At 43.9% G+C, this 25,967-nt stretch overlaps 1 protein-coding gene across 1 annotated transcript in view; it reads right to left on the reverse strand.

The window, feature by feature from the left end:
* The window catches only part of COL1A2 (collagen type I alpha 2 chain), a 36,231-nt gene extending 11,629 nt beyond the window's left edge, over positions 1 to 24,602 (reverse strand). Inside the window, exons 1-33 of the mRNA XM_075558399.1 lie at positions 24,381 to 24,602; positions 21,979 to 21,989; positions 21,269 to 21,283; positions 20,625 to 20,660; positions 19,096 to 19,188; positions 17,783 to 17,836; positions 15,188 to 15,232; positions 15,040 to 15,093; positions 14,897 to 14,950; positions 14,529 to 14,582; positions 14,048 to 14,101; positions 13,509 to 13,562; positions 11,748 to 11,792; positions 11,402 to 11,455; positions 11,258 to 11,302; positions 10,894 to 10,947; positions 10,250 to 10,348; positions 10,071 to 10,115; positions 9,883 to 9,981; positions 9,370 to 9,423; positions 9,161 to 9,268; positions 8,738 to 8,791; positions 8,545 to 8,643; positions 7,540 to 7,593; positions 6,993 to 7,091; positions 6,540 to 6,593; positions 6,047 to 6,100; positions 5,829 to 5,882; positions 5,518 to 5,571; positions 4,555 to 4,599; positions 2,780 to 2,878; positions 1,404 to 1,511; positions 542 to 595 (exon numbers count right to left, since the gene is read on the reverse strand). Of these exons, the coding sequence (XP_075414514.1) occupies positions 542 to 595; positions 1,404 to 1,511; positions 2,780 to 2,878; positions 4,555 to 4,599; positions 5,518 to 5,571; positions 5,829 to 5,882; positions 6,047 to 6,100; positions 6,540 to 6,593; positions 6,993 to 7,091; positions 7,540 to 7,593; positions 8,545 to 8,643; positions 8,738 to 8,791; positions 9,161 to 9,268; positions 9,370 to 9,423; positions 9,883 to 9,981; positions 10,071 to 10,115; positions 10,250 to 10,348; positions 10,894 to 10,947; positions 11,258 to 11,302; positions 11,402 to 11,455; positions 11,748 to 11,792; positions 13,509 to 13,562; positions 14,048 to 14,101; positions 14,529 to 14,582; positions 14,897 to 14,950; positions 15,040 to 15,093; positions 15,188 to 15,232; positions 17,783 to 17,836; positions 19,096 to 19,188; positions 20,625 to 20,660; positions 21,269 to 21,283; positions 21,979 to 21,989; positions 24,381 to 24,450 (2,025 nt within the window). The 5' untranslated portion in view covers positions 24,451 to 24,602. The remainder of the gene's footprint in view (positions 1 to 541; positions 596 to 1,403; positions 1,512 to 2,779; positions 2,879 to 4,554; positions 4,600 to 5,517; positions 5,572 to 5,828; positions 5,883 to 6,046; positions 6,101 to 6,539; positions 6,594 to 6,992; positions 7,092 to 7,539; positions 7,594 to 8,544; positions 8,644 to 8,737; positions 8,792 to 9,160; positions 9,269 to 9,369; positions 9,424 to 9,882; positions 9,982 to 10,070; positions 10,116 to 10,249; positions 10,349 to 10,893; positions 10,948 to 11,257; positions 11,303 to 11,401; positions 11,456 to 11,747; positions 11,793 to 13,508; positions 13,563 to 14,047; positions 14,102 to 14,528; positions 14,583 to 14,896; positions 14,951 to 15,039; positions 15,094 to 15,187; positions 15,233 to 17,782; positions 17,837 to 19,095; positions 19,189 to 20,624; positions 20,661 to 21,268; positions 21,284 to 21,978; positions 21,990 to 24,380) is intronic.
* Between the last annotated feature and the right edge of the window lie 1,365 nt (positions 24,603 to 25,967).

Below are 25,967 nucleotides of genomic sequence, written 5' to 3' on the forward strand. Positions count from 1 at the left end.
AGAAACAGTGGTCTTCGTGGGAACAGCTCTGCAGGAGAGGGAGGAGGAAAGAGCGAAGGCAGCCTGTGCCATGGCGGAGCCATGATGCCCACACTGTCTGTGGGACCATTACAGTTAGGGGCGATCATGGGATCTTGGGACGATCTGAAGTGCTCTGCAGGAGAACAATAGGGCTGTCTGCTTCTGGAGAGATTTACAGCCTTGGGAACTCTCTGGGGCCCATCTATTCTGACTGGGGCCGTAGCTACTAAACCAAGAGCTTCTGTTCGACAGCATGTATTTGGTGTAGTTAACACTAGGGGAGAGAAAAAAAATGAGCTCATGATTTTCAAAGGCATCACTTCTACTGAGTTGTTATTGTGGGAGACTTCAAATATGAATAGATGGACCCAGAAAGGAATGTGATACAATTTCACTGTGCTTGAAACCTTCTTGTGTCAGTTCTAGTTTGGTAAATTTCTCAAATTAAATTGAGTGAAATGTAGAAAAGGTCATCTAAATACCAATCACAATATATACATTTAATACTGGTTTTACTCACACGAGCACCATCTCTGCCAGTGTTACCAATTTCACCTCTGAGACCAGTTTCACCCTGAAAGTATAAAGCAGGAACAAGATTTTGTTTTCTAACCAAAATTTGGAATAATAAATCATCTAAAGTGCTTCTACAGAAGATATTATATGATCTCCCATCTTTTAAACCCTTAGTCATCTGGCTATCCCTGACATTCTAGAGTATGTTGAATAAAAACAGAAGAAGAAGAAGAAGAAGAAGAAGAAGGAGAAGAAGGAGGAGGAGGAGGAGGAGGAGGAGGAGGAGGAGGAGGAGAAGGAGAAGGAAGAGGAGGAGGAAGAGGAGGAGGAAGAGGAGGAGGAGGAAAGGGTCTTTCCATTTGATTACAGAACATTTAACAAAAATTTCCATCCACTCTTCTTTTTTTTTTTTTCCCCTAACCCTAACCCTAACCATCCACTTTTCTGAAGCCTAATCGAGCAAGGTACAAATCCACGTGGACAGAAGGCTAAGGCAACACTACAGTGGGCCGCAGAGCCTGGTCACTCCTAGGGCATAACTAATGCAGCAGCACGGCTGACAGCTGTTCAGTAGAGTTTCTTCCCATTAATTAGGGCAGGATGGGGCATTATTGTTGGTGGCATTGAAATGAGCCTCATGTATTACTCAACACCATCTGTTTGCATGAAATTCCATGGCAGCAAGGAATTTTGCCAGATTAGTGAGTTTAGAAATGCGTAGGTGCTTGGTGGCAAAGGGAAATATATTTAGATGAGTATCAAAATGCTGCCATGCCACCTGCGCAGAGCGACAAAACACCAGAGCGACCCTGCGCCGACTTCTTCGCTGGAGTTCATCCGCCCGGTGCACTGAGGGTTGCCGGTACCTTTTCCCCCTTTCCTCCAGGTACGCCTGCAGCACCCCTTTCTCCTGGGAGTCCACCAGGGCCGGACGCGCCCGCTGTGCCCGGAGCACCGACTACACCGGGTTCACCCTGGAAGCAAACACATGTGAAATCAATTATTTCAGTGGCAAAGAAGAAAATGAAGAAGCCAATACTCGGAGGAAAGCCAATGTAGGCGTTGACTAGGTAGCATTCTTGCCTGCCTGGAGACACAAAGGCGAGTGTTGACAAGAGGGAGAATACACCAGAGCGAGTGCCTGTTAAAGACCCGGTGGGTGGCGAAGAACAGAAGGGGCAGGAATGGCGGGGCTTCTACCACTTGCCCCTCTCTTCAGCAAGACAAGCGCGGAGAAGACGAGGCCCGGACAATGCGCGGGAAGAATGAAAAACGTTTGCTCACAAACATTTCTCAAGCTGTCTCCTAGCCTGGACATGAAGCCTGGCAAGAGGGCCTCATCAGTGGAAGAAATGCATGCACTTCAATCGCTTGAGAGACTGTGTCTTCCATCTTAATCTAAAACCATACAAGTTCAAGCACTTCAAACCTGTTGTCGAGCCATGTCCCACTGAAGCTCATCTACGGCTTCACAGAACTGTGTTTTCTTTCTCATGTCCTCTTTCCCTCGTCACAGTTTTAACCACACACCTCCAATGATATCCTTCTATGTACTAAAATAGCTGTTTTTGCTGTGAATGTTTACATTTGTTTTCCTCCCTGGAGGTGAGAATCGGAAGCAGTGTAACTCCCCTCTCTTCGTGGTTGTAAGCTCTTTACCGGAAATAGAATTTCATCTATTTTAAAATCAGCACCATAGATGCGACCCAGGAACACAAGTTTTCAGACTTATGCTTCTGGTGTGTCTGTGCTATATGAAGGAGCTTCAAAAAGTTCATAGAAAAATTCCATTATCTTGTCATTCAATTTCTCCATCCACTTTTTGAAGTCCACTCCTGGGCAGCTATCATTTTCCCATCATAAACGCTCTCGTTATTAAACTTAAGCACAACATGTAAACCGCAAACTTACGGCTGCCCTACAAAGCTTTAGTCTATGGTATGGGGTGTTAGGAAGGCACATTTTATGAACTAAAAGTATGCCAAAATATACACGTGGCCTTTAGACGATAACAGAAGTGAAATGTGTGCTAAGAAGGGATAAAAACATAGAGTACTATAATATTCCCCTTCCCCTCCCTACAGTTTTCCTTTGGATAGTTAAACCCCACTGGGATCAGGGAGTCAGTTATTGAAATGGGAATATAAAATTGGAAATAAATTAAAATCTTAAAAAAAAACATCACACCATAGACTTGTCCTAGGGTAGAATGAGCCAAACCAGCAATAGATAACATCTTTACCTTGTTTCCATCAGGGCCTGGGGGTCCAGAAGCACCACGGCTTCCAATAGAGCCAGTAGGACCAGCAGCTCCACTCTGCCCCGGGGGACCACGCTCTCCCTGAAATAAAGGGGTTGGAAGGAATGTTACAACATTTGTCACTCTCGGGGATGTCGCCCTACACTCCAAAGCTCGCATTGGGTAAGGTTTTGAGCCTGGTTCTGCTACCTATCCACAAATCATAATTTTTTTCTTCTGATGAAAGAAGTAAAGGACAGGATAAGAAAATTGCATTCAGAGCTCGTGCTCTGTGACCACAATCTTAAGATTTTTGCTTCTAGAGTATATTATTCAAACTTTGTGTCAAAAATGGTTTTTTATTTTTACTTTAATAGATTCATGGATGAAAGTAGATGTTCTTAGGCCTAATGTAAAAAGAAGAAGAAAAAACCCTGTCATTTTAGCAGAATATCGTGGCCAGTTTTGAAAAGACCACCAGAATCAAGACAACAGCAACCCACAGTCCACCTGACAGCACTGAGCAGAAGCAGGCCCTAGGGGCGGAGGAGAACTGCCCTTGTGCGTTTCGGAGAGTGTAAACCCTGGCAGGAGTGGGAAGCCCCATCTTTCTCCAGAGGCCTGGCTGGGCGGTTGCTTTCAAACTACACACCACGTGCGTGGCAGGCAGCCCAACATGTAACCCACTAGAACTCCCGGACTGCTACTTTAGGTAGGATGAGTCTACTTCTATCTGTGTCCTCTCTTTGACATGATACGAACAGCTATAGCATTCAAGGAGATGTGTGGTTATGTGTAGATATGTTATACATATGTATGTGCCGTCTAGAGATTCAATTTTCCATCTAAATATCACTAGGACAAGGTATTCTATGGCACGGAATACTTATCATATGGGTCTGTGTTGCAATTGGATCTTGTTATAATTTGGCTGTATGATCTAAAGCCAAACCTTTGCTGCTGAATCAATTCTGACTCATAGAGACCCGATAGGACAGAGCAGAACTCTGCCCCATGGGGTTTCCAAGGCTGTAATCTTTGTGGACGCAGATGCCACGTCTTTCTCCCGTGGAGGGAGTGGCTGGTGTCTTCAAACGGCCAACATTTTGCTCAGCAGTCAAGCATTTTAACCAGTGTGTCACCCGGGCTCCTTTGGCTCTATGGTAATGAAAGCAAATTTCTCTGAGCTTCCTATATATAATGCAACTAGTTGTAGGAAGGAAGACTTTAGAGGAAAACTAATCATTCCAGATAATCTAATAATCACAAATAAATATACTTATTTTTCTTTATAAGAGCAGTTGCATAATGTTAGCTTTAGATTGTCAACATGAACACACGTTGCAAAAAATTACTTTTGATCTTAGTAAGAGATTAATTTTCCTTGTCTTGAGCTGAGGCACTGTCAGCAATCCAAGAGGGCTTCGAAAACTCATGGAAAAATAAGACACTGGAATTTTTTCCATAAGCTTTTTGAAGTCCTCTCATATCATATACACCTCTCTCTCTCTATGTGTGTGTGTCTATTAGTGAAATTATGCATACATTCATTTTTTATTTCTTATAACCGTGTGGTATTTCTAATCTGAGATATGCACAATTGAACAGCAACAAAAAAGCCTCTTATCAATTTAGAGAGCTAGCGCTCTCCTATGTAGGTTTTGATTACAGAGAAGCATCAGCAACTTCTTGCAAAATCATTAGTCGCTATAAGGAGAAATAGCTACTTCCTTTGAAAATACAGAGCCAGAAGTTTATGAAAGTTAGATATGACTTACTCTTGGACCAGCAGGACCAGGGAGGCCAAATTCACCATGGAGACCCTAGGGGAAACAGAAGCAGGAAGTGTGGATTCTCTTGAGAGGGAACACAGAGGAGTGAATCAGAACGGACAGGTGTTGCCTGCAGGAGTGCCTAACTTCAGCGGCTCTTGGAACAAGAGAACTTTCCGCTGTCGAGGGAAAGGTACAAAAAGTGAGAATCCCACTGAGATGAGAGATGCACCTTTTACAGACCTGCTATTGGCAAATTTAAGATCCTCCTTACTTAATTTAATGCTTTTTAAAAGGTGACAAAATTGATGATCGTCTGGTAAATAGTAATGAACACTATCAGACATTGCATATATTTTTATCTACATAACAGGCTGCCCTCCTAATAGAAATTATCATATTCTGCACATTACTTAGCTAATTGTATACCCAAGTGAATCTCCCTTATTACTGACCAGCTGTCTCTTTAATGTGCCCCACTACTGACAAAGGAGACTGGGCGGCCCAACGGAACTGGGCTGACGTGCATTCATCACAATTACAGAGAAAGTGACTCGGAGCGCATGCTCTGAGAGTGGGAGGGCAGTGTCATGTCTGAACGCCAAGACACACGGTAAAAGTCACTTTTCAGACTCTACCAGGGTGGGAAGTTGGTGCATTTAACTTTTTCTCCATGGGGAAGGGCGTACTTTCTATCTACCATCACCCCGGACAATACGAAAAGGAAGGCCATGAAATGAAATATTCACTGATTCTTTTTACTTTCACAATGTGATGTATTTCATTCAATCCTTAAGACAAAGTAGTCTGAGGAGAAGTCAGCGAGTGGGCTCATTCTTTTCCTGAGTGCCAACACATGAGGAACACTGTCATTAACATAGGAAACATGAACTTTCCTTGTGCACATTATAATCGCCTTTCAGGAGGGTACCACCGGGGGGAATTCCTAGGATCGCTTGGCTCACTCACCCTTTCACCTGGTTTGCCGACTTCACCGGTTGTGCCTGCGGGGCCAGGCAGACCCTAGATGACAGAAAGATACATCTCAACCTTGTAACTATCTTCAAAGGGGTTGCTAATAATTGGGCTGTGGGGAGAACTCTCGCATACTGACATGATCTCTGTTTTGTGTCATTAGGCATCATTTAAAAGTTTGCACTGAATCCTGCCCCCCCAAAAAACCCAGCCCCCACAACTATCCTTTCTTGTTTCTGCTCCGAGCTCACGGTGGGCACGGGAGGGAGAGAGGAGAGCCCGAACAAGGGCAATAGAGCACTTACCTGAAATCCTGGAGGCCCAGCAGGACCCTGCTCACCCTTTCCACCTTGGACACCCTGAAAGTGATAGGAAAGAGAACATAAACGGGGTATATGCTCTTCTTGTTTCATCCCATAGAACTCTGGGGTTGGATAAAGGAGATGGTCATTTGGGGGGAACTTGATACATTCTAGGGCAGAAAAAAAACAACATCAACAAAAAGCATGGAAGAAATACTCACTTGTGGTCCGGGAGGTCCCTGAGCACCATTGTTTCCATCAGGCCCTGGGGCACCCTAAATATTTAAGAGAAAGGCTCCTGGTTACGTGGGAGCTAGACAGTTTCCAGGGCCTCAAAGCTGTAAGCATTGCTTCTTTAGAACACACTTATGATCTGAGCAAGAGTTAATCTCCCACTATGGGTGGAGGACCGTTTCTAAACTCCAGAGAATGACACAAGTATCGTCATACTCTTTCAGTCACAGATGGACAGAAAAAACAAACCAACCAAAACGCAAGCAGATTGTTTTGTAAATACTTTTGGGATTTGCATACATTCTGACTTATGATAGCCCACTATTGTATAAAAGTGGCTTTAAAATGTTTTTTGTTATGGTAAAAAAGACCCCAGTTGGGCTATCTTGGAAAGAAAGTGATGGGATTAGATCAGTTGGCCTCAGCGTGTGTATTCCTTAGATGAGTACTGTGTGAATGGACGTGCACCACAGCACCTACCCGAGAGCCAGCAAGACCAGCATGCCCTTTATCGCCAGGTTTGCCAGCATCTCCCTATAATGAAGAAGCAAAAAGTAATTACAACTTTGCACCCTTAATGTAAGTTAGCCATGTGCATTTTGTACATTTCATCTTCTGCCTGCTTTTGTTTTCTTACGGATTCTAATCTTTGAGTTCTGCCATCTAAGGCATGACGTGACCCGTCACCGGGCAGCCCCGTATACAAGAAGGTGGACATAGCAATTACGTCTCTGTCTGCAGAAGCCGATCATTCAAGAAGTGGATTTTCAGCAGGAGTAAAATACTATATTTCACTGCTATAAGAGGTTCAGTTTTTCTCTGTTGAAAGAAGCCCACCTTGAGGGAGATGGGCTGAGGCCAGAGGGAAACAGTGGGATATTTGTAGAAGGGGTAACCAGGGGTGGAGGGAGAGGAGTGGGGTGTGATGCTTACAGTGGGGCCTTTGGGTCCGGGGAATCCGATGTTACCAGGCTCTCCTCTTGCTCCAGCAGGGCCAACTGGGCCAGGCCTGCCATCAATACCGGGGAGACCCTGAAACCAGAGTTAACGGTGTGCTCAGCATCAGTGCAGGCTCGCTGCCTCCTGTGTGCGTGCTGTCAGGGGACACGGCTGAGCGCTTTCTGAAGGTACAGAGCTTCTTGAGCAGACGATACATCCATCTCGTTTTTCTAAACAGGACGTCGACACACACACACAGCCAACTCCACCTCATCTATGCAATTTCCCCCTTTCTGCTCTCTTTCCACGCCCTTGTCACTAGCTTCAATTTTCTCTGCCGTGTTTTTCTTTTTCCATCTCTCTTTTCAGCCCTGCATAATTTGGACTACATAATTACAGTCTATTACCTTGCCTTCCCAGATGATGTATGCGGCTGATATTTATTTTTCAATGGATTCATGTATAAATAAGCCACAAAATAGACTTGATAAGGGTGTAATAAGTGTCCTTGACAATATAATGGAAAATGAGCAATACTTACACCAAGTCCTTCTTTACCAGCTGGGCCAGCATTTCCAGGGGAACCAGGAAGACCCTAGAAAACAAATGAGGATGGTTGCATATTGGAATTTTAATGCATATATTTGAGGCTGAAATTAATTGAAATAGCAGGAAAGCATTCATACCCCTCCCCCCGGCAGCCCACCACCACCATTTTATTTATGGTCTAGGATTAATCAGTAGGGAAATTAACCACAAGCTGCGAGGTGTAAAAAAGTTGTTAACATATTTATTATTTCTATTTGTTTGTGCCTTTTATTGAATTTTAGAGTAAGATCTGTTTACAGTTATCTCAAAAAACTGTTAAGCAACATACTTTAAGGGTGAAGTGTATCATGTTATTTACCTCCTAATAGAAAAGACCAAGGCATCTGGCAAATAATTTTCAAAGTGAATTTTTTATTGCTATATTTTGATGTCTGTATTACTTGTTTATGGTGCAATTACAGTTGATATCCATCCATAAGAAATAATGGAGGCAAAAAAATTACTCTATTGCTATGGATTAGAGTGTCTACACAGATCTAGAGGTCATTTCTCCATCGCTAGTGTGATGCTGAATACATTATAGCACTTTCTGATAGCTGGAAGAATGACTTCACTTATGAATCTAATAAACTAATAATGTATAGTCCTAATACATTTCATGAACACCTTATATAAAGCTCACAGATTAAAATAAAACATTCATGCCAATAGGAGAGCCAACCTAATTTGGATATATTAAAATAGACCTACTCTTCTGAAAACCTCATTCATATCCATTGAACCATTAGTAATAAATAGAAACGTTATGAACTAACCAAATACATAAATACATCTACTGAGTTTTGATAAAGTTAAATTAAAAATTTAGCCATCAGCAAGTCTACTAATAAGTTTGCTTTGGTTTTTGTTGTTGCTGTTGTTATCTTCAGGTATTAGTCCTTTTTAAAAAATGAAGCAACGCCAAGTGTGACTTGCTCAGAAACTATCTGTCACTTACTCGGGGTCCCATGAGACCAGGCTCTCCAGGGCGACCAGAATCTCCGCTGGGACCTCGGATGCCAGCAGGGCCACTTGCACCACGGTTACCAGGAGGGCCCTATGGAAAGGAGGGGTGAGCGCTCAAGCTGATGACCCATTCACCATCAGAAGGATCAGATTCCTTTTTGGAAAATGAGTGGGAGACGATTTACCATGACACCAGCTCTGCCATCAGCTCCAGGAAGCCCACGAGAACCAGGGCTGCCCTGCAAGAAAGGATGGGAGACAGATGAGAATTAGAGAAAACCTCTGAATCAGATAGGGCAGAATTTATGAAAACGTGGCTGTCACGTATGTGATAAAGCTTGATCTCCCCCTCCCAAGGGATAAACCAGAGCACTTCACCCAAATCCAAAAGGAATGTACAGATGAGCCCCCTGCAAAAGTGGGTCAACCCTGTTCACAGACCAATTTTACAACATATCAAACTGCCGGTTACTGATTGACTAAAGCAGATGGGAAGCAGATGCTCTCTTAGTCTAGGAGAGATACTCAGTAACTTTGACCAGGTGCCAGAGAAGGAATCCCCTCCTCTGCGTCTGGCGTATGTGGTGCCAGGAGCGTCTGGAACCTACCCTCAGCCCCGGAGGTCCTGCAGGGCCAGCAGATCCCGCTTCACCGTTGGGTCCTCTCTTTCCTTCTTCACCACTGGGACCAGCAGGCCCTTGGGGACCAGCAGAGCCCTGTTGAATGAAAAGACATATAGAGGAGTGGAAATAATTTTAATTTTAATGAAGAGTTCGCGAAGGACAACTCCCTAACACGTTGGTCATAGACTACTTACAGGTTCGCCCTTGCTGCCGCTCTCTCCTTTGGAGCCGGCGGGACCAGGCTCACCCTAGGGGCCAAGACAAATGGGGGTCAGGTGGCAGCCATTTGGAGAACTCCAGCAGACAAACCTCTTGGTGATGTTGATAGATCAAAACAAAGGAAAATTCAGAGTCTTCAAGAAATGTGCCCTGTTCGGATTTAAAGGACCTGCTGGGAGTGGTGTTGGTTGAAAGAACACGATTGACATTGGAGACTTTCTGCATCATTTGCGATTGGTTAATGCACTAAGAGATGGGGGAGGGCTATGTCTCTCTGTGGTATGTGTGGGGGAAGGGGGTGGAATGTGTGTGTGTGTGTGTGTGTGTGTGTGTGTGTGTAAGAAATCAAGGTGAAAACGATAAGACTAATGTTAAGGTGAAGGAGAAGAAGAAGAAAACCAGGAGAAGTCTAGATGGTGAGGAGATGGCAGCACAGCTGGTGTTTCGAGACTGGTTTCACCCCTCTGACCACAGCCACGACCACTTACAACAAGTCCTCTGGCACCAGTAGCACCGGCAGAACCAGCAGGGCCAGGAATACCGCGGGGTCCAGGGAGGCCAGGCGCCCCGGCGACCCCAGGCAGGCCCTGGGAAGAAAAGCAGGTGTCTGTCACCAGGCAGCTCTCTTACAGCCTCTCAGGCTGCACAGCACAGTCCAGCCACCTCGTCTACTTACAGCAGCACCCTTGGCACCAGCCAGGCCGTTGGCTCCAGGGTTGCCCTATGAGGAAAAAGGACAGGAGGAGAGTATTAATCGACAGAAACCGTTTGTTCTCTGACAAGCCCTCCGGGAGTTCCTCTTCCTCTTTTTGCTTTCTCCCACCCCATGGGGTTCAGGACTTAACAGCTACTTACAGGAGGTCCAACAGGGCCAGACACGCCGGGGAGACCCACTTCACCGCGAGGACCCGCAGGGCCGGAGGGGCCAGGGTTACCAACAGGACCAAGTTCACCCTAAAAGAAGCAGTGACACTGAGAAAGCACCCAGAAAATAATGAAGCCGCTTTTCTGTGTTTGTAGCTTAAACAAGTCTTAGGAAATGTCTTCAGAGTTGCGATCTTCCCCCCCCCCCCCTATCTTGTTGGGTGCCACACGATGCGGGTTTGCTTTCCTCATGAGGATTTTCCATTGTGGGTGCCATGGCCTCGTTTCACCCTGCCCCTGGTTCTGGGGTCTGTGCATGTGACAGAAACTCTGGATCCCAGTCAGCCCATCCCAACTGGCCAGCTAGTCTATCCCAGCGAGCCTCCACAGAGTCCACTTCCACGGGACTAGCACCACGGAGTGTGGAGCGCTCAACTGCAGACAGATGGTCCACGCCGACGGAGGGTGTGAAAGCTAGTCGATTGAGAGCCAGAGTGAGAGAGGGGCTAGTCAACCATTCTGTAATTGCTTCTCTGCCCACAAGCACAAGTATAATATTTTGACATCAGACTCCCAAAGACAGTTATAATATTTAAATGCAGAATAAAACGTGACAAGATCACCAGTGTCTTTACCTTAGGACCGGGGGCACCAGGGAAGCCTGGGGGGCCAGCAGAACCAAGGGGACCCTGAAATCAATAAGAGAGGGACTCGGTGTAATTAAATGTTGGCATAGAAAAAAAATGATAATCTCGTGACTGGGATCTTATTCAAAGCAAGACATCTTGGGTACCCAAAGCAGGGCCGAATTTGTTTTATACGTCAATCAGTGACTCTGGGAATAGGACTTATGTAAATGGGATCCTTCAGAAGACCTCACAGATCATTTGGTATGTGTCTGAAATGATAGGCTTTGTAGGAATTGAATAGGGGACAGTTCTCAAGTTCTCCTTCCATGCTCTCTCAACCCCTTCCGAACTCCCCAGGGTCCACACTTACAGCAGGGCCCACGGGACCCACGCTCCCATCGCTTCCACGGGCACCCTGTGTTAAACACGAAGAGAAAGCGTCAACTGAAGAGTTCAGTGGCAGTTATTAGGACACTTTAAAGGGATAAACATGAGCAATAATGGGAGCACTTACAGCTGGGCCAGAGCCACCGACACGGCCTCTCTCGCCAGGAAGTCCACGGGCTCCCTAGAAGCAGAAACATTTTCAATGAAATTCAGAATGCTAATTTTGAAAAAGTCACAGGCATCCTTTGGTTTGTCCAATTTCCAATATGTGCTAGAATCCACTCGAAATAAATAGGCCTCGTTATAATTCCAACTAAGAGGTAATGGATTTCAATTAAGTATGCAGAAGGCTTTTAGAAAAATATCAAAGAATATAATGCCAAGGGAAATGGTAATTAGCAAAAACATTAAAGAAGTTCCAGCTAGCAAAGAGTGTGCCCATTCTGATTTTCAATATAGTAATCTATACTCACTGTTTGACCAGGAGTTCCATTTTCACCAGGAGCACCAGGTTCACCCTACATGGAAAAGAAATGTTTGTTCATTATACATATTAATTTTTATTGCCTCAGTCTCTCTTTCTCTCTCTCTCTGTTTCTTTCTTTCTAACTCCACAGTTTGAAGGATCCTCAGTAGCTCTGTGGGTTAGGCATTAGGCTGCTAACTGCAGGGTTAGCAGTTCAAACTCACCAACCGTGAAAGATGAGGCTGCCTGCTGCCATTGAGATTTACAGCTTTGGAAACCCCAGAAAGGATCACTATGGGGCTGGAGCCACTTGATGGTAGTGGGTTTGTTTAGAATTACAATTTGAACTAGTCATACATTGCATATCTTAGGCATATAAACGATGTCTCAGTGATATCAAACACATACATAAAAAGCCTATCCCTGAAAACATGTATTTTTTTAGGTAGTGCCAGATAGTTGGGTGCCAGGGAGATGTGGTTTCCCGCTCAGATTTTGCATGTCTTTTAGATGAGGCTGAAGTATTAGAAATGATATAAAAGCAGATGGCAAAGGGAAAGTTTGCACCCAATATAATTATATTTACCCTCCGTAAAGTTATTTTGAACTTAACCCTTTGATTTTCATAAAATATACCTAAAAATCTGATCTCCATAATATTTTCTGAGCTGTCACATCTATAGTTTATATTATTTTATTGAGAAAAGATATTGTGGGGGCAGAGAGTAGTTTACATTATGGCACATGTAGGAGGACTTCTCTTCAAGATGATCTGATTGTGAACAGAAAACAAAACAACAACCCCTAAAAGACCCACAACATGACCTAAGAGGCTATTGAAGGGTCGTCCTGTCTAGTGTTCTTCAGGGAGGAGCACTGGCATAAGAGTCAGGGCTTCTAGCCCTGGCCCTTTGAACTGCCAGATGTGCGGCACTGGACAAGTCACCAGCCTTCTGGAAACCTCGGCGCTCCTCATCCGCACAAGGAGGGAGTTTCCAAAGCCCCTGACGGCTCTCGCATTTCACGATGCCGTGACTAGCGGGCTCAGCGAGCGCACTGGGCTCCTGGAGAGTGAGGGTGACCTTACCCATTGTGTGGCAGCTGGAAAGTTAGAACAGATTCTCCATATTCATGTCCATTCTAGTCCCGCTAGTATTCATTACTCATTAATTTGTAATTACGTTGGTATTCACTTTAATATCACATTATCTCCTTGATAGGAAAGGGGACATTTTATAGTTGAAAACGTTGTCATAGAGGAGCAGAGCCAAGAGATAACACACTTCTGAGACTTTAATTACCTAATTAAAAAAATTTTGAGTGTGCACAGATACATCACAGGAAAGAGGTTGAAAAGACTATTGTGACATGAATGTACCTATCTAATTAATGCATGGCAAAGGAGAGTTTGCAGTTTAAAATAACACATCATGTTCTCATATCTGATCATGTGTTTATTTACCCTTATTTGGGCTGCAGAGATCGACTGAAATTACCAAAGGAGGAAAGTAAATGGGGGTAGGGGGTGAGGGAAAACTATTGTTATAATTTTTAATGTCAATTATTTAATAGGCAATGAATTAGACCAATATTCTCAGTAATTGGCCTTTTGTCACAGACCCTCAGCCTCACTACGGCAAGAGCTGCCCTGTAGAAGAGGAAGTAAGGTACTTTGCAGAATGTGGGTAGTCCTCAGCGAGTGAACTCCTTGGTGATGCGCTGTGGGGCATATCAACTAATTGTTTCAAAAACAATGCTTCTAACATACCTTTACACCGGCAGCACCGGGCTGTCCCTTCAACCCGTCCAGACCGTTGTGTCCCTGAAAGGCAAGTTTTTTTTTAAGTAACATGCTACTCCACTCTAGAGTTTGGTCCAATCAAACACGTGATAGCTTTGGGCTTGATCTTTTCTGTGGTGGGTCTCCTGTCTGCCTCAGTGCGATGGAGTCCCAGCACTCAGCTCGGGGTGAACTACCTCAGGGACCCTAGAATCCAGATGAATGGAAACCTTCCTGGCCTTGGGAACGTGAGCTGCAGGGTCAGATGCTCTTTTGCCTCCCGTAACCTGGAACCATTTACCGTGGTCGCCAGTGCGGAATAAGTTCTGAGCACCCTGTACCGTTGCTCAGCAGTGATGCTCGTTTCCTGGGAGCTTTCAAGAGGAAGGCCGCTCCCAACTTTGCTTTCACACAACCTCCCTCTCCTGTCAAGCGAATCATCGAGCTTCTCTATTTTCCTTTCCTTTACTTCTTCTTTCCCCAAGTCACCAGCACTTGTCTCCCATCTGGATGGAGAAAGGACTCACCCGAATGCCCTTGAAGCCAGGCAGGCCGGGGGTTCCAGGGAAGCCACGAGCACCCTTAGAAGGAAACGCAGAAGAAGATCAAGACCGACTTCCTTATTCATGAAAAGACAGCGATTCCTGGCCCCAAAGTTGTTCTTCTCACCGATGGTGAACCAGGACTAAAGACCCAATATGTGTTTAAGCGCCAAGTAATAGGCTCTCATATGAGAGATAAAGTGATATATATATTTTTTTAAAATACGATTTAGTTGCGTAAGGTGAGCATGCCGCCATTAAAATCGCATAGAATCGTTAGCATTAATACAAATGTCACGCACTCCTCTCTAGGTGCCTTTGATGTTCCCAGACACCTCCAGTTAGTGTTCTAATCTGTGTGACGTCCCATTCTGCACGCACACTGACGAGTTTCAGCGAATCTTTTCTCTGCAAGCCCCGGATGTTGGCATTATACAAAGTGTCCTTGGGCTTCTAAGAGTCTCACCTGTGGTCCAACGACACCTCTCTCACCAGATCGTCCAGGCTTTCCAGGATGACCCTGAAATTGGAAGGCATCATAGAATAAGCTTTTTCTTGATAAACTATCAGATGAAAGAGTGGCATCTTGGCTTTTACAATAGGAGAAAAGGCATCACATAAAATTGTGGACACACATATATTAATAATAATGTTTCCTTTAAAACAACCAAGTTAATATTTCATTACAACAATTGTGTTATTTTTATCATCTGGGGAGAGTTATGTCAGATTTATTCAGCTTTTGGCAAGATCTTTAATTAGATTCTAGAAATTCTCATTGGAGGCAGGAATATGTAAATGCTGGTTTGGGAGGGGTTAGGAATAAAAACTTACATCTTCACCAGCCTTGCCAGGAGGGCCAGAGGGACCTCGAGAACCAGCAGGACCCTAAGAAATCGGGAGACACATCATTTAGTTGAGGCTGTACTCATAAATCTCTTAAAAATATTCATCACAAATTGAAACAAGGTACTTACAGTTTGTCCAGGCTCACCCGGCTCACCGGCAGGCCCACTGAAACCTGGAGGGCCCTGTGAGAGAGAGAGAGACGAAAGTAATGTCATACTCCAAACCTTTACTTCCTTCTGCTTTTATGTAGGAGGGATCCAAGCTTTTGGTACTTACAGGGGGTCCATTTGCACCTGGAGGGCCTCTAGGTCCCATTAAACCCTGCAGAGTGGATAGACACGGCACAAATAAGTTGCTGCTTTTGCTGAGATCGCTGTGACAAGGTTAGCAGTATCATAGACAGTCTGTGATGGACAGACGAACAGACCTGGCCTGGTTTTACTTTACAGTTTTTGTTCCTCTCAAGAAAGATTTCAAGATCGAACTTTGCTCCACTATTTCTCTCCTTGCTTCTGTTTCTCTCTTACCCCAAATCTCAAGGAGCAGCGGATGGAGGCTGACAGTCCCCTGACATCTAGCTCAATGGAGCCTCGTGAGAGTGTTGGAATGCAGAGAAGTGAATCTGTCTTTACCAAGTATAGAATATACAACTACACAGCTAATGACCCACTTCTCCGTGTCATACTTAGCTAAGAAATTGATTTTTTATTGGCAAAATGGGCATAAATTGGAATGAATTAAAGTCCTGCTTAATGCCGGTAAGGCGGGGGGGCTCCTCTTTGCTTTCCATTCTGAGCTACAGAAGTAAAGCAAAACAGAGCATTACTGGTTTGTGAGTGAAATACACATTCTTGACACCCCCGCCCACGTGCAGTAACCAAGGGCTACCTCGACTCCCCGAGGGCAGACTGTGAACAGAATGCTGGGACTGCTTCACACACAAGTCTCGGGCAGTAATTTGTTGATGACACACCAACCGTGGGCTCCCTGCAGTCGGTTGTCCCACTGTATTAATGCCTACATGGAAATCGTACGCAGTGTCCTTAAAATGCACGTCATCTCCATGAGAAATTTATTTATTTGATTTTTGAAATTGCCATGGCATTTACCGAAGCTACCACTTTGCAATTAAAATAAGGTTTTAGGCATACCGTAAAAATAGTTTACTTGGACACTGGACATTTTAAATTGCATTTCTTTTCTTTTTTCCCATGGAATTGCAACAATTTCATTTACATAGTTTATTTTGTGGAGACCCTGAGACAGAGATGATTACTCATTAATTCAGAGAAGAACCCTTTGGGGCTTTATATTATTGATTTTCCAACAAGGAAAATTATATGAATATTTTATGATAGCCTATCTTTCCTGTTTGCAAAACACATATCTGTTGATTATAGATGCCTGTGCATGTGTGTAGATGTGCAAACTTAAATTATATTCCACAGTAAAACACTCTTTTATGCCCTCGCCAGGGTTGTGGCAAAGTCAAGTTTCCAAGCTTCCGTGGGCTTCTTCTTTATTTGACCCTTTATCAGGGTTTTATTCGTTTCCCATCCCATTCTTCAGCTACTGGGGCTGTTTTAGCGCTGGCTAATGGCCAGCCCCGGCTGAGACGCCTGATTGTAAATGGGCAGCAGGAAGGAAGCCACAACAAAACAACACAAGCGACCCCCTAAACTCCACTTCTTCATTTTGGGTAGAAAGATTTTATATTAAAAAAAAAAACCTAAAAAAACAAAAAAGGAAAATGGACATCATCAAGTAAAAGTACCTTCTTTTTCCAATGAGGATTTTAAGTTATAGAAAATACATTCTTGCCCTTGTAGCATACATATTCGTTTAGTGTTGAAAATTAGTTCCAGCGGAACATATTCTTTTTAAGATCGAAGACTGAATGCACTGTCCAGGCCAAAATACTATTTTAAAGACACTGTTTATGGTGTTAAAAAAATTAAAACCACTGTGTGTCTAGTGTTTAATGAACTAATACTTTTATGTCTGGCTATTTTTCCACTGTTTCATATTTATACATATTGTGTAGTCATATCAGTCTTTTTCTTACAAGTTTCTGCTTGCTATGAGGGGGACTTCCGGTCGATTCAATATCATTGCTATAATCACGTTGGGAACTTTTCTAACGGTTGCTCTGATTGTAGGATATAATTCGTAGGCTCAAATGGAACTTTTATCAAAACAGATAAAAAGAAGCATTCCCTATATTGTTGACGGTGGGTCAGAATCTGTCCTACTGGTTGCACTGACACATATTTATGAATAAATGGGTGTGGGACTCAATGATTAGTCATGTGAGCCACGACGGTGACTAGGCAGAAATCGTGCCTGGTGGTGAGCCCTAGCGCCGCAGGGAACTACTTGCATGCCCTTGGGAAAGGGGGCTAATATCTGGTTATAAAACAAAGAGGCTGCTGTAGAGCTTGTTGATCCCCTCTAATAAATTAAACAAATCTTCATAGTTACATGTCAAGAAAGGTTGTTTCAGATCCTAAGCAATGTTGCAGGATATAAAAAAGAGAGAGAATAGTCACGGTTTTGAATGAAATTCACTTGCCTAAGTTATGGTCACTATAAACCATACCAAAGGCTATTTCTTGGATATAAAGATATGATTTAGATATAATACCGAATCCAATATATACATCTAATAAGACAAATTTAAAATAATGAACCCCTAAAGTGTTACAGATTTTGAGTTGAAAAATAAAACTGATGTCAGTTTTGAGGGTCAAGACTGTGTTAATAAATGGCACTACTTATGCAGTTAATAAAGGACGACGTCAAATGCCACACATAGACTTCTCTAATGTACTTTTTGATGTGAAAACGAAGAAGGAGAAGAAGTGCGCATACCATTGGTCCAGGGCCGAGTCCAACGCCTTTCCCGTCATACTGGGCGGCAAAGTTCTGGGGAGAAAGGAGCAAGCATGACAACTTACACCGGGCACTGCGCTCTTGTCTCATTCTGTCCGTGCAGATGTGCGTTGGGGCTCAAACGGGTTTGTTGGAAGGGTATATCATGAGTGTTTGAGAATCACATATAAAACTGAATTCCGACACAGTCAGGAGAAGAGTAAGTTCAGATTTTACTCCACACCCAGTTTGAAGTGGGACCTCCCTGACCTTTTTCAAAGCTTTCTTCTCCCACCACCCTGGGTTCCTGCTCTTTACCCTCTACCTCCACGCTGGAGACAGAGAGCGTTCTAAACCTCCCAAAGCCAGCGAAAACTCCTTCTAAACTTGGTAGCAAGCAAGAGAATGGCCACGCATTTCCGGCTGTTGTCCCTCTCCTCCAGAACAACACAAACTGACTGGGTGACCTTGTTTCCTCTCGCCAAGGGAATATAAAGTGTTCATGTTTAGAGGAAAATGAAATTAAAATTCCCCTTGGAAGATTAAACTTGTTAAAAAGAGTTCACAGTAATAACTTTAGTGTTAAAGATCTCTTTTATATTGGTAGAGCTATTTAAAAAGGTGCTTTTTAATACGCTCAGTAGATACACAATCATAATAAGATCTTTGAAGGAGAAAGGTCTTATTTTATGGGCGTACAGTTGAGTATTAGAATCAGGCTTCTGAATCATCGTGCTAGCCAATTAAGCAAATATGTTTTCCTTCCTGCAGTGAGGCCCATTGGCACTCACACCGTTGTTAAAGACATAAAGCAAAGAGAGGATATTAATGAAAAAGTGAAATGTACTTTTCTCCAATTAGTTTCAAGAAAATTAAACCTAAAACTGCTTTGAATGTTGGTTCAGCAGACTTCAAGCCAAGGAGAATAAAAAGGTAGAGTGTTTGTAAAATTGCTTAAGATCAGGGATTTCACTAATTCAATCCAATCAAACTCATTAATAATGCAACACCTCTTATTTGGGCCCTACTGATAAAAGATATTAAATCCCCAAATTAAATAATGATTGTCAAGGCTGCTTCTGCCTTCAGTAAACACCAAGACCCGTCCTGTAATTGACAAGGGCTCACAAAGAAAATGGGTCAAACCAGACCCTTAGATGAAGAAACTAAAGAAATGAACTGAAATGCACTCATTTCCAAATAGCAGGATTCCGCCTTAACGGTTACAGCTATATTCCACCATCATTCTTCATCCAACAGAAGTACAAGAAAGTAAAATTAGCTAAAAGTTAACACGACTTAAGAAATCTTACCCCGCCAAGACCAGGGGGGCCAGGAGGACCAGGTGGACCCGGAGGGCCTGGGATTCCATCGTCTCCATCTCTGCCTGGAGGGCCTGCTGGACCCTAGTGAGTAAAAATGGAATAGCAGGGTTAGAGATAGGCGGGGCTCATAGAAACATGTACAAGGAAAAGGAGGAGACCTACAAATGTAAAAGGTATTATCAGTTTTTCTGACCATCACGGAAGTAGGGTGGATTATGAGCCTTTAAGATTAAGGGTTTTTTTGGGGAAGGATGATTAGTAACTGAGGTTGAAAGAAGACACAGGAGAAGGTTCTTCATGAGTTTCTTGGTTAATTAGTGCTGGTTCATAATGGAGATCCAGTATATTCAAATAAAGATAAAAATTAAAACTATACCTAATATTTATGATCCTATGAATTTCAGATGTTTAACTGTAAGATAGTATACTATGTATATGATTGGACTGTTTTAAGTTTATCAACTCTTTTGATATGTTATGCATGAATAGCAGCCAGATAGGATGAATAGAATCATCTTATCACAGGCTAGAAAAACCTGTATGTATCCTATTGTTAACACTGTTGTTTAAGCCACCGGCATAATTCTACCTCTAATACATTATTCAGTGAATACACATGTGTACTTTTCAAAAGGTACATTGTTGAGTCAGCACAGTGATTCTGACTCATATAGCAATCCTACAGGCCAAGGCAAAGCTGTCCTACTGGGCTTCCAAGACTGGGATCTTTATGGAAACAGTGCCACTTTGCTTTCCCTCCCAGTGGGTGGTGGGTTTGAACCATCAGCTCTTCAGCCGGCAGCCAGTGCTTAACCACTGCGCCGCCAGGGCTCCTCCTAGTAGATGTATTTCTCATACAATGCACAGCCATCTACTTAGAAAGGTCAAGTCAGCATATGAAAGAGATAAAAAAGAAAATACTACAAAGAAAACATAAGTTTGATTGGCTCATTTTTAAAATTTAGGCTGATAAACATGCTATCGATGACTATCGTTCCTGAATTATATGAGATCTTAACATGCAAACAGAACATGCTAAAATCATAGCTACTGGGTGGTGACAAGCAGATATACTTCCACTATGTATGTAGGTAAGTGTGCTAGGCAACCAAGTACAAGCAGAAGTATAAGTAGACCATGCACCGAGTATGACTATGCTGTAATAATTTTCTTTTCTGAAGAATAACCTTTTCCTAAGAAGAACATTACTATGCATAAGAACACACATTCTCTAGGGCATTATCTACTTGGAACAATCAAACTCACTGCCATTGAGGCAATTCTGAGTCATAGCAACCCTGTGGGGCAGGGTAGAACTGCCCCCGTGGGTCTGTAAGACTCTAAGTCTTTTCAGGAGTACAAAGGCTTGTCTTTCTCACACAGAGTATCTGGTGGTTTCGAACTGCTGACCTTGAAATTAGCAGCCCAACACATAGCCGAACTATTCTTATAAAATAATCTCTTGTAATAGCTAGTATGAGTAATTCAAAGGAGGATCAGAGCTCTTTGATACACACCCTGTCTCCACGAGGTCCTCTATCTCCAGTCGGTCCCTGCAAGGAAGAGGCAGATGGATCAATAAGAAAGACCCCAGGAAACACCAGGGACAATCGATCTACTCGGGAGCTAGGGTTGAGCCACCACTATATAGAAGTATATTGTCTTTACCATAATTATATGCATTTCTTAAAAGTGGGGATCTAAAGGCTGCTAGGAGTTCCAGCCATTAGACCAACACACTAAAGATAATTTTTAGCTAGGCAATTACTGTAGATAAAATGACGATTTTGTTACCTCTATTACTGCATACTTATGTAGTCCAAACCCCTTAGAATAAGTTTTGTTTTATTACCATAAACCAACATAGTACTCCAGTTTCAGAGTAAAACCAAAATGTTTTCTCTCTTATTATGTAAATCACTAATTTATGCAATATAATGACTATAAATGTACTTAGAGATGGTTTGGGGAGATAATAAAACTTTGTTATCTTAAACTTCTCAACTACTTTTAATTATGGTCTAGCTATTGCATATTAGTTTGGGCTTAATATTGACAAATATTTGCCTCTCAAAATTGCTTATACATTTAGTGAAATTAAAAGTCATTTTCGATCTTTATAGATTATTCAGATATTTCTGAAGGAGCATTGAACTCTTACCTTTCTTGCAGTTTCCTAGAAAAGAATACATAAAAGATTATTATTAAAAAAACATATATATGTATATTTATACATGAGGAGGCTTCAGAAGCTTCAAGGGAAAATGGAATGAAACATTCAAGGAATTTTTTTGATGAGATGAGTATATATTAATAGAAATAGAATATATTAATATATAGCATATATAAATATATCTCCCCTCATTTCTGTATAGTACACTGTGCATTTTAAATCAAAACTTAATATTCTAAAGTAAAAATTTAAATGTTAGCAATAAATTAAAACTTGCTATACACAGAACCAAATATATACTTATCTGTAATTATGCATCGAAGTCAATTCCTGATTAAGAATTTGATCATGCTACTCTTGCACATGATTTCAAAGAAGTTAAAGGTTTTCTAGCATAGCGAAATTTGCTTCGTAGTAGCTGATGCTCAAGCTCCCACGGGAGGTAGTTACTCTCTGTCTCTGTGTATTCTTATGAAGGGAGTCTTATTCAGTAGCTCCACCCATTTTAGAAATTGGGGTGGGTCTTTTCTGAGGCGGTCAAAAAAATTCATGATTGTAATTCTTCATGATTTTTTGGTGAATCCACCAATGTGTTGGCATTTAGTCAATGCCAACCCATCTCTCATTCTCACCAGAGAAGCTATGGTAGCCAAAGAGATTAATGTAAGTATGTGTATTTAAAAAATAATTTTACTCACCGTTTGTAAAGCTAGGGAGAAAAGAGGAAAGTAGAAAACAATTATTAAATACTGCAACAGGAGTTCATTGATCAATAGTGACAACAAATACATACAGTAGTTCATACCATTGACTGATCAAATTTAAAGGCCAATTATATATTTTAAGATGATTCCAATGATTTGGAAAATATGCAGATCAACAGTATGGCCAGGCATAGCTGAATGATTTGTCTGCAATATTAAGATGTAACTATATTTCGAATGAAATTGTTAATTATTTACTATTTTATAAATGCTTTAAAAGATTCACACGTCTGATGAGTGTTATCAATGCTGAGTAAGTAAGCTGGTAAATTGCACACGTGGATTGCTGAAGGTAGCAGACTAGTAGACTGATGAGGTAATAATTATAATTTATTGTTTGGATCACCTTTAATATTTAACAATTGAGGAAGGGGAAAATTTGGGATCATATGGAGCCTATGTAGGACACAGAGATATTTAGTACTTCATTGAGTTTTCACTTTTCATAGTGTCGAATTTCAAAAGGTATAATTTACAAATTTGCTAAGTATGAAAAGAGTTAATTCAGAAACCTGTAAACTTAAAATGTAAATTGTTATCAGTTCTGTTCCTGAGAAAGATTTTGCTCTGTATGAGCAGGAAACACTGTATTCAGGAATTTGAAAATAAATGGTAAAAATAAACTCTAATCTCCTTGTTAATCTAATTGTTGTAAGTCCTTAGAGATTGAATGGCACTCCTACCACATAAAAATTATAGGTTAACCTAGGATACAAGTGTGGCCAATCTTGCAATAAGATGAATCACCCCTAAGAACTGCTTTAATTGAGTGGCCAAGAAGCATGTTATTTGGAGTGAAAAGATATGTTGCAACAGGTACAATTCACGAGTGTGGACCATAGCCAGCCCTGACATTTCAGGGTAATTTATAAGAATTACTTTTAAATTAGAAAAATTATATGTTTACTTCATTGTGTACATCAGTAGGGAGGATAATTATGCCGGAGTTTGATTAACAGAAGTCCTTATGATTTTGGAAATTTGCCTTTTAATTATTCAGAAACAAGCCATTTTGAATAACTTGTGTTTGGCAAAATTTATTCCCGAACATGGTTGGCTGCTGATTAAATGGTAAAATTGCCCTTTGTACTTCCAACTTCCTGGGCTTATTTTCTGTCTTTCTCTTGGAGCCAGTCCTCTCACCCGCCCTCAGATTCCCACAAAAAGTGAGCGCTGTAATGTGAATATGTTAGATGCAGCTACCCTGTACAATGACGTGGATGCTGAAAGTGCATGGGGCATAAGACACCAAGAAATGCGTCAGTAATGATACCATGGTAGCGTCTGTGGCATTGGGTGGAGCAGACTTTTTGTAGTGTTGGGTGTGGTCAGACACCCTGAAATCCCACCAGATCAGTAGCTCTGCCTGGTCAGTAGGCAGCCATCATTTTCAAGACAAAAAACCGTATCATTTCTTCATTCTACCATGATAATAGAAGAAGTCTGGAAAGGGAATCAGTCTAATCCTTTTCAAGAAAAGGCGTGGCTGGATTTGCCCAGGATCTCAAGGTAAAGTAGTGGTGGTCTTGGAAGACCCGTGTTGACATTTCCCAACATGCAGTTCTCAGAGTGTCTCATTATCTCGAAGATCTTGAGCAGGTAATGCTCAGACTCAACAAAAGCAGAGTGGATGTTAGTTAGCCATGTTACCACTTCCAGAGGATGAGTGGAGAAGCTAATTTTACTCTTCAGATGGCATCAATCCCAAGTAGCATCTATTTTCCTTCCTCGGACACACTGACTGGCCATTGGGGAGTAAGTCCAATCAGAAACGCAGAGAACCTCTCTGGATACATGGGTGGTCTTGGATGGAGACCCATTCCTTTAAGGCTGGTCCCCGGTGCTTTCACTTTCCTCCCTGCAGAGGGCGCCTTGTAGTCACCACGACCCTTCAGGCAAGATTTACAAAGGCCGGGGGATCCAAACAACCCTGCAGAGGATCGGGTCTACCATCTACGTTACCAAATTAAGGAGTTTTCTAAAGCAGGCCCAGATCTCACAAAGCGGGCGCCAGTTGGCGGAGGCCCTGGCTGCCCCGCATTCCATCCCAGCTTTAGGGAAAGGACTTGCGTCTCCCTTGCGACTCCCTAGCCCAGGACCAGAGGCGGGCACTCACGCGCTCCCCCTCTTAGTTCGGAGAAGAAGTTTCCTAACTTGCGAGCCTCTTGTGTTTCCATTTTTAGGGGGATGTCCGTGTGTCCCACCTGCCAGGGCCTTCCTGGCCTCCGAGGTGAAGCTAGACCTGACCTTGGGATTGCTGTCTCGGCCCAGGGCCCCACCCGGGGGCTCCTCGCTCGCTCTCCCGTCCGTCCCCGGAACAAGCGGAAGGCACTTACATTGGCATGTTGCTAGGCACGAAGTGACTGCGAGCAGCAACAGAGTCCGCATGTCCACAAAGCTGAGCATGTCTACCACTGAGACATGCAGACTCCTTGTGTCGCAGAGCCCCGGGGTCACAGCGGAGGATCACCTGGCCAGAGCGGGCATGCAGTTGTGGCTAGGACCTCCAACTTAGCCGAAACCCTCCTGCCGTCGTGGTGCTAAAATAATAAAGCCCGGAGCTGCCCTATTTATATGGCAAAAGTTTCCCCGGCCCGAGGGCGCTTCCGAAAGCTCCTCCACCAATGAGCGGGCCGGGGCTGGGGGCCCGGGCAGCCACGGCGGGGAGGAGACTGCGGGGGCGCGGGGGGAGGGGGGGAAGGGCCGTGGTCACGGGGCCCGCTTCTTAAATTGGTTCCATTCTTTTTGAGGACGTGGACACTTTTGAGGCTTTTCAGGGGAAACTCTGACTCGTTGTCTGCATACCTCCGCCCTCCCCATCCACCCGCCCTCCTCCCCCCTCCCCCGCCCTTTCCAAGTTTGGAAACGGTTGGGGACACGTCGTCGAAGCGCCCTGCTCTGCAGGCAGCGACGTGGGCTGCCCCCCTCCCCCCGCAGCGTGCAGACCTCCCGGCCGCTGGGCACCCACCGTGGAAGGGCCAGGGCCCAGGGATCCAGGCAGGAGCTGTCCAGCCTGGCCTCACCTTGTGCCCTTTGCGGCCTGGGGGCCCTGGGATGTGAGGGGCAGCGGAGGAGGGAGGGCGGCCTGGACTGCGTGGCAGGGGCCGCTCGCCGCCCACCCCGCCCTCTCCACTCCGCCCCACCCCGGCTCAGCCCTGCTTTTGTCCAGCTTTGGGACGTGGAGCGCCCACTCTTCCAGCAGCCACGTTCTGCCTCTCCTCGGGCCCTGGGAGAGGGCAAGGGGATCCCGTCCACCCCCAGCCCCCCACGGCAGAGGGCGAGAAGGGATCACGTCCGCCCCGCGAGGGTTAGGTGGGGGTCTTGGAGTGGGAGGATGCCTCCTGTTGGGGGTGGGAGAGGGGAGCAGGCTAGCTCTCAGGCCTGGCACCCAGCATGACAGAAGGTGTGGGTCCTCACATCAAAGAGCCTAAGCCTTGACCTCTTCCTGGGAGCTGGCTCTGCGACAGGTCTCCTTTCTGAGAGCAGAACTGAGATTCCACGAAGATGCCTTCATTTCTTCAGTGCCCCTCACCTCGTTTCCTCTGATGGCCTGACTGAATTTGCCAGCTCCACCGGCAGCCTGGCCCCAGATAGTCCTCCAAAGCACCCCCAGTTCCTCTTGACCTCACTCTCCATTCACAGACACAATTAACTGTTACAGTCAATGCCCAAGCACCTGCCCGCTCTGGTCTCATCTCCTCTTGCCACCTTAGGAAACAAAGAAAACTCCCAGGCACCTGGCTCATCTAGAGCTGCTGCTCCTTCTGAGGGTTCCCACAGTCTATCAGGCAGCACCACAGCAGCACCAGCACCCACATGGATGGTAGCTCTCCGTCTTTTTGCCCACCTCCCCCCCTCCACCAAGGAGAGGAGGATCAGGAGCCTCAGGGGTCTGAGGACACACAGTCAACTCCAGTCAATGG

Source organism: Tenrec ecaudatus, chromosome 9 (assembly GCF_050624435.1).
Source record: "Tenrec ecaudatus isolate mTenEca1 chromosome 9, mTenEca1.hap1, whole genome shotgun sequence".
NCBI lineage: Eukaryota > Metazoa > Chordata > Mammalia > Afrosoricida > Tenrecidae > Tenrec > Tenrec ecaudatus.